The following is an 8,236-nucleotide window of genomic DNA, read 5'->3' as shown; positions in this document are numbered from 1 at the left end:
TAGCCCAGTGCCAATAAGGCAACCATCCTGCAGCTGGCTCACCCTACCCAACTCTGCCCAAGTCTGGGTGGGCACTTGATTCTGTCAGCATCACCCAAAAAGACAAAGGTGAACACTGCCAGGGTGCTAAACACTTCCCACAGAGCTGGACCTTCTTGGGAATGTGTAAGTTATCTGGAAGGAAAAGATGGGAAGTGGAAAAAAATAAATACCCAGATCTAAGTTACTGTTCCTGGGCCTCTGGTGCTGGCTCAGCCTCTGAGGCAGAGATGGCCTCCAGTGTGAAGACCCTGATTGTCCAAATACTGCACTCTGAGACTAGACTCAGAGATTCTGGTCTCCGGCAAGTGCCTGTCCTGGGTGTGCATGTCCCAGCGGGGAAAAAAGGGACCAGCCCCTCAGTCCCTGTTTTCTGCTCTGGCCCAGCTTCTGCCTGGCTGAACCCAGCTGGCTGTCAGCAGTCCTGGGAAAGCTGGGCTGCCCACTTGGCCTGAGGATGTGCTGAGGCTCTTTGCTGCTCCTCCAGGCTGTGCTCAGGCCTGCTCCTTGTCAGCTCTCCAGAGCCGTTCCTTCACCTCAGGTGGCAGTGTGCTGAACAAGTCCTCCTCCACCACCAGGCCACTGCGCTTGAGCAGGGGGCACTCTCCCAGCTCCACGGGCAGGCATTCCAGCCGGTTGCCCCGAAGCTCAATCTGCGTCAGGTTGGTCAGCTCACCCACTCTCGAGGGCAGCGATTGCAGTACATTGTTGCCCAGGTGTAGAGCCCGCAGCTTCCGACACTGGAAGAGCTCTGGGGGGAGCGCCTCGATCTGCAGGAGGGAGCAAAGGGCTAGGGTGAGGTGCATGGCGGGACAGGGCCTTCATATCAGTTCCTGTCTGGATGCTGACAGTCCTCACTGCAGGCCCCAAACTGCCCAACAGTTACCCACAATTACTTTCTTCAGGAAGCCATCATGACTGCCTTCAGGATGGGTCCCACCACATCTATTATGCTAATCCCTCTGACTGTCATCTTTTGGGCTGTGGGCTCTACCTAGTACCTGCCCTCAGGGGAGTATCAACCTGGCAGCTATGCTTACCCCATCCACCTCCAGGGCCCAGGGCCAGGCTCTTGGTCCTGCCTAGCTTTAACAGCAGCTTCTGAATGTAAGGCAGCAATTTCTGGAAACTGGAGAGTTCACTGATAGGAACCAGAATCCCAGCTAGAGCCCTTCTCCTTCCAGAACAGGCCTTCCTCGTCTATCAGGTTACACAGCTGCTAGGGTGCAGGGCCCAGGACTCAACACTCAGGACCCCTCCTAATTTGGTCACATGGGAAGAACAGACAATATCCATGTAGATATATCACAAGGTAGCCTTACTCTGAGCACAGATAGTGTTTTGTTTTTTTTGTTTTTGTTTTTGTTTTTGTCTTATAGATTTACGTAGTTTTATGTGTCTGAGTCCTTGCCTGCATGTATGTATGTGCAGTCATGTGCATGTCTAGTGGAGGGCCAGAAGAGGGCATCAGATCTTCTGGAGCTGGAGTTAACAAATGATTTTAAGTAGTCATGTAGATACTGGGAACTAAGCTCAGGTTCTCTGCAACAAGAGCTTACAATCACGGAGCTATCAATCTAGTCTCTAAGGATTTATTTCTTAGGTTATGAGTGCTTGCCTATGTGTGTGTCTACATACCACAATAATGCCTAGTACCCACAAAGGCCAAAAGAGGCTGTTAGAGACAGCTGGGAGTGGCCATACAGATGCTTGGAACTGAACTCAAGTCCTTAGCAGGAGCAGCAGCACTGGTAACTGAGAAGCCAGCATTCCAGACCTTATTTATAGATATATGTGTGCGTGTGTTTATATTGTGTGTGGCCACTTGTGTTAGAGTGCCTGAGGAGATCAGAATAGGGTGCTAGAGTCCTTAGAACTACAGTTATAGATAGTTGTGAGCTGCCTGATGTAGGTGCTGGGAACTGAACTCATGTCCTCTAGAAGAGTCTCATTACCACTGAGTCATCTCCCTAGCCCTCAGCAACGACACTGTTAACTCATTCAGTGTTCAAAGCCAGCAGTAAATGCTCTGTGAGTGTTTCACACACTGAAGACATAACTTGTCCTGAAGGACAGCAGGTAGGAAGTGGGGCCACAATTTGAGCCTGGTTCAGTAGTGATGTTCTGTGTCTATAAAGCAAGGGACAAATCACAGGGGATGGGTAGAGCGGCACCATGCCCATTCTCAGGGACTCCACCACTGTCCCTACCTTCACACGCACTGTCTGACTTGCATGCCCATTTGGTGACAGGATGCAGGCTTTGGTTCTTGCTGCCATTCACACATTCTCATTCTGCCAAATACAATGCCCTGTCCAAGAGCAGGAAGGAAGCCTCTGCCCTCCTGAGCCTCACTTTCCCCATTTTTTTTTTTCGAGACAGGGTTTTTCTGTGTAGCCCTGACTGTCCTGGAACTCACTCTGTAGACCAGGCTGACCTCAAACTCAGAAATCCACCTGCCTCTGCCTCCCAAGTGCTGGGATTAAAGGCATTCACCACCACCGCCCGGCATACTTTCCCATTTTTGAAACACAAAGCTTGGACTAGAAATACTCATCTCCAGCACTCCTAAGTCAGAACTCTTTTTCAGTGTTGGACCGGAACCTCATAGGTTCTGGTCCCAGTGAGCAGGCAAACGAATGAGGCTACAGCCTCCTAACATGAGTTTAACTGATCAGTTCAAAGAGATGTCTCCTCCGCTGTGGCCAGTGGTTAGAGATGGGATAAGGTTCCTGTAGAGTCTCAAGTTCTGGGATATAAAAGTCAAGGGTACACAGGGAGTGGGCCCTGCAGGAGCCAGGGAGCAGAGCCTTCACAGAATAGCCACACTGCCTCCCCTGCCCCTACTCCCACTGTCCCCATCCTATGACCTCCTCTAATGATAAAGTCAAAGGTAGTAGAGAGGGTTCTGGCCAGTGAGTGGTGGGGTCCACTCAGTCAGTCCGTGCCTCTAGAGTGCCTTCTTGGTGGTCCTCTCCCCAGATCCGCACTACCATCACTCTGCCAAGTAGTCCCTAGGCATCAGAGGAAGTGAAGGTACTTTGGTAGCCTGGCTCCCTGACAAGGCCACACATATCCTTTGCCCCTGGGTCCCTAGTCCACTGAAGGATGAAAGTCATTTCCCATATCCTTGAACTTCGCCTCTGCTGTCTCTCCCTGATTAGCATAGAAATGGCTACGTGGTCTTAATAGGATGAGCCTTCCAGGATCCTTGAGGATGCTGCTTCCTCCATGGCTCCTCACCCTTCCTGACCAAGCCTTCTGGAGAAATGCCATCTCTGAGCGTACACAGTCCCATCTGCCCTCCCACCAGCCTTGCTGCGGGCCAGTCACAAGCTCCATCCACATCTGTTCTTTCACTGAAGCCCCACACACAAGCAGCTACGTGCTCCAACCCAACCTTACTTTTCACTCGAAAGTTTATGACAGATCCTTGTCTCTCCCCCTCTCACTTCTCCTGGATGGTTACACCAAAGATCCCTCTTCATCCAGGGGCACAGTAAAGGTGACTGAAAGTTTCGGGACAATTCATTGAAAGCCCAACACAGGATACACAATTGACTATTCCTCTGTAGACCTACACCTTCTCTCAGGTCCTGGCTCAGGGTGTAAAAAACCCGAGAACCCCACACTTCCTGCCCAACCAGTGACCCATGACTCTCCCTCCACAGGCTCTCCCAGACTCATCTTCATTTCTGTCCCTAGCAGCCTTGTCTAGTTCAAGCCTCCCACCTCACTGCCCACCCAACTGTAGTCTCAAACCCATGAGGGCTCTGCCCGCCTATTAACTGATTCAAGCACATTTTTCCCTAAAAAAGACATCTGGGTGCTTGTAGGGGTGGAGACAGGATGTGACTAAGCAATGTGCTAAACAGAGTGTCGGAGGGTCCCCTTCCTCTAGTACAGGACAACATGCCTCCGCCAGCTCCTTCCCTAAGGGGTGACCTCAGCTAATAGGCATTACACTAACAGGCAAGCCTGGTGTGAGAACTTAGGGGTGAGGGACAGGATAAGACAAGACTGAAAGCTAGCCCACACCTTCCTGAACCCAGCCCAGCACCTGGGGCACACCAGGCACTTCAGAGTATGGGACAGTCTATCTCAACTCCCTGCGGACACACACACTAAAGACAGGACTGGCCTGTGCAGTGCTTCCCACACATTGTTTTTCTTTTTCACAGACCTCCAAGTCCTCTTTCAGAGGTTCCCACTCTCATGGAAACAACTGGAGTTGGACCACCATCCTTGAACATTTTCAAACGTACACAAGCCAAGCCATATAAAGACTGTCCCAATCCCCTGACATGAAGGATCCAGGCTGGCCTACACTAAAAGTGCCCAGGGACAAATGAAGGAAGCACATTCTGGGTCATGTAGAGAGTCCCGAGCCTGCTTACTTTAAGGACCGGACTAATAGAGGCACAGAGGTGGTGGCTGTTGGCATCTAGCTGTCTCCTGATCCCTATCCTCAGGCTCCCACCTTCTACAGGAAGGCATCCTGGAGGCCTTGAGGACAAGGGAACCTCCTAGCCAATATCCAGGAACTGCAGCCTGGTTTCCCCTGACCACAAGCCACACAAGTACTCTGTCCTCAGCCCATCTAACTGCCCCATTACCTCTTGGTGGGGGCTTTCCAATCACACACAGGGCTGGTGCACAAGAGCCATCTACAGTTTCTTTTTGTTGTTGTTGTTGTTTTTCAAGACAGGGTTTCTCTGTGTAGCCCTGTCTGTCCTGGAACTCACTCTGTAGACTAGGCTGGCATCGAACTCAGAAATCTGCCTGTTTCTGCCTCCCAAGTGCTGGGATTAAAGGCGTGCACCACCACTGCCCAGCTGGCCACCTACAGTTTCAAGGGTGTTGCTTTCCACAGTTCTGGTCCTCAATTTTCTCTCCAGAAAAGCAGTGAGGATAAGCCCACCCCATCTAAGCCTGACTTTGTTCTTCACCACTCTGATGCAGAGAAAGAGGGACATGGGCGATGTTGGAGCTACAGAGACCATCAGGCTTCACCTCAGCCAGCAAAGCCACCCACATACTGAGGATATACCAGCTGGTCTCTTGGCTTAAGATGTTGGGAGACAGATACCACAAACTCCAAGTTAAGACATGCCTCCCACCACCCCATTTCAAAAGAACTTTGGTGTTGGGATTCCTGTGTTAGGCACGCCACCTCTTATAGCACAATACTGATCTATGACAAGGACAGACTCCCAGCCCAAGATTCTGATTTAGCAAACCTGCAATGAGGCCTAGGAGTCTGACTCCTGACCCCTCACTGTTTCTACAACCCAGAGCATTAACTGTCCTGAGACACTAGTCCTCTGAGCACCAGAGCAGGCCACCCCATAGCAGGCCACTCACCCTATTGGCTGTGACAGCCAGGTTCTGGAGGTTCTGCAGGAGGCCAATGTCAGCAGGGAGGAAGGTCAGGTTGTTGTGGCTGAGGTCCAGGTAGCGCAGCTTGCGGCAGTAGAAGAGCTGGGTGGGAATTTTCTCGATTTTGTTGCGGTTCAGGTAGAGGCGCTCGAGGTTGGTGAGGTTGCCGATCTGGATGGGGATGTAGGCAATGTGGTTGTACCACAGCTTAAGGCAGGTGAGGCGGTGCAGATGCTGGAAGCTGATGATCTCCTCAATGGTCTTGAGGTTGTTGTCCTTCAGGTCAATCTCCTGCAGGTTGTGGAGGCTAAAGATGGAGTGAGGGATGCGCTCCAGGTCACAGCGGATCAGCTCTAGCTCCGTCAGGTTAGCCATCTTCTTGAGGCTGTTGAGGACGATGAGCTTGGTGCCCTCATTGTTGATGGACAGCTTCTGCAGGTGCACGCCCACGTCCGTGACCACCTGCGGCAACTTGCTCAGGTTGCTTTTGAGCCGCAGCACCTTGAGGCGTTTGAGCTCCCGCAGCCCGTCAATGACGATGTATCGGTTGTTCTCTGCACTCAGGTTGCCTGTCAGGTGCAGCTCCTCCAGCGTCTTCAGGCTATAGATCCACAGTGGGATCTCCTTGATGTCTGTGAACTTGATATGCAGTGCCCGCAGATTCTCCCGCAGGAAGGCCAGGGCAGGAGCCTCGATCTTGGCTGCTGTGTGGTACAGCCACAGCTCCTTGAGGCCTGTGAGCTGGGCAATGCTGGGCGGGATGGTCACATCGGGGATCAGTTCCAGCTTCAGGACCTCTAACTCAACCAGGTCAAACACGGTGTCAGGGATGCCACTGAGCATGAACAGATGCAGCTCCAGCTTGTCCTGGGCATTCTTGGTGAGGCGCTGGCGCAGCTTGTCCAGTGTCCACTCATTGTTGAGGTTCAGCTGGCGCAGTTTGTTTTCACTCACCTCAGACAGGAAGACAGCGAAGCGCTTTGAGTAGAGAGGGTCATACTGGTCAATGAGGTGCAACATGAAGGCAAAGTCGTTCTTGACATCTGGGATGTCACTGTAGCTGCTCTCCTCTCGGATCGACTCAAACGAGTACTTCTTGAGGGAGCGTCTCAGCATCCACCACAGTGTGTACATGCAGATGAGGCCATAGAAGATGACCAAGCTGATGTAGAAGGACGCCAAGATCTTGAAGAGAGTGGCCAGAGGGTGGGCACAGCGGTAGGTGCGGTAGCCTGTCAGGCTCTCGATGTCCACAGTGCAATCCACATCGAACTTGATATTGTGCACATAGTAGACGGTGTAGCAGATGATGAGGACAAACTTGATCACCTTGATGATGGTCTGCCGCATGTAGAGGCGGTACACAATGTCCCCCTCTTCCACGTGGGTCCGGAACTTCTTCACCTTCTCAAACAGTGCCTTTGCCTGCTCCCCTTCCTTCTTGTCCAGCACGCCTGTCTCTGATCGATCCACAATGCCCTGCTCAATCCGTGACTTGGTCCGCTGCAGCATGGGCACAGTGGCCTCCACATCCTCACTGACTGTAGATGACTTCTTGTCCATGGAGCCATTCATCTTGCTGAAGGCTGGCTTGGGGTCACTCTCCTCCACTACTGTCTCTGAAAGGGCCCGCGTGGTCCACGGTGAGTCGAAGCACTTGAGCAGGATAGACACAAAGTGTTCCAGCTTCGAACTGGTGCGTGGGAACTTGAACCAGAAGTTGCTACAGGCCAGGAAGATGAGGGTGTGCAGGAGCACGAGGTAGGGGAAGTACTTGGCAAACCAATGCAGGCGGTTCTCATAACACACAGCATCCACATAGTTGTACTGGTGGCGATCTAGGTCATACTTGATACCTGTAGGGCCTGTGTCAGGAGTCGGCAGGACTGTGGAGTTAGGGTAAGTGGGCTCTGGGCTGGAAGCTGTCCAGCCCCGGAAGGAGTCGTTGCAGGAGTCTTTGGTGACCCACTTACAAGGTAGGCAGATCATCTTGTCCTGGGTGACTTGCAGTGTCCCTCCAAAGACAGCAATCATCAGCATGACAATGGAGATGTAGTCAGTGAACACATCCCACCATGGCTTCAGGATCCGGTATGCTGGCTGTGTGTCCGCAAAGTAGCGGAGCTCTGTCACCGGAATCATGGTTTAACCTGAAAGGGACCCAGAAGAGGGGTTTACCACAAGGCAGTCTCACAAGTCTGGACCCCAAGGATGAGGGAAGAATATAAAAATTCCACCAATGTCCAAAAACTCCATCCTACGAGTCAGGTGTAGTGACACGCACATACCATTAATCCCAGCACTACGGAGGCAGAGGCAGGGTTCTGAGTTCCAGGCCAGCCTGGTCTGTAGACAGAGTTCAAGACCAGCCAGAGCTACTCAGAGAATCTGTCAAAGAAACAAAACAAAACCAACAACAAAAATCTACCCAAACTGTAGCCAGAGGACCAGCTCCATGAAGTGGCAGCAGTGGCCTCGAGGAATGTCTGCAGTGAGGAAGACCAAGAACTCAGTCTTTTTTTGTTTGTTTTGTTTCCTGTTTTTTGAGATAGAGTCTATGTAGCCCTGGCTGGCCTGGAAGTCTGTAGACCAGGCTGCCCTTGAATTTACAAAGATACGCCTGCCTCTGCTCCCAAGTGCTAGGATTAGAGATATGCACTGACAAAACAACTTTTTTTTGGTTTTTCGAAACAGGGTTTCTCTGTGTAGCCCTGGCTGTCCTGGAACTCACTCTGTAGACCAGGCTGGCCTCAAACTCAGAAATCCACCTGCCTCTGCCTCCCAAGTGCTAGGATTAAAGGCGTGTACCACCACCGCC

The 8,236-nt window shown here is 51.8% G+C and overlaps 1 protein-coding gene across 3 annotated transcripts in view; it reads right to left on the bottom strand.

Moving 5' to 3' along the window:
* The window catches only part of Lrrc8a (leucine rich repeat containing 8 VRAC subunit A), a 28,045-nt gene continuing 19,809 nt past the window's right edge, over window positions 1–8,236 (bottom strand). For all 3 annotated transcript variants that reach the window (XM_031369670.1, XM_031369669.1, XM_031369671.1), the window contains 2 exons: window positions 5,404–7,568; window positions 1–809 (listed from right to left, as the gene is read on the bottom strand). In XM_031369670.1, coding sequence (XP_031225530.1) covers window positions 534–809; window positions 5,404–7,560 — 2,433 coding nt within the window. In that variant the 5' untranslated portion in view covers window positions 7,561–7,568 and the 3' untranslated portion in view covers window positions 1–533. The remainder of the gene's footprint in view (window positions 810–5,403; window positions 7,569–8,236) is intronic.

This window comes from Mastomys coucha, unplaced genomic scaffold (genome assembly GCF_008632895.1).
Source record: "Mastomys coucha isolate ucsf_1 unplaced genomic scaffold, UCSF_Mcou_1 pScaffold15, whole genome shotgun sequence".
Classification (NCBI taxonomy): Eukaryota; Metazoa; Chordata; class Mammalia; order Rodentia; family Muridae; genus Mastomys; species Mastomys coucha.
The sequence above is the reverse complement of the archived record's forward strand: the minus strand, read 5'-3'. Positions and strand labels throughout refer to the sequence as shown.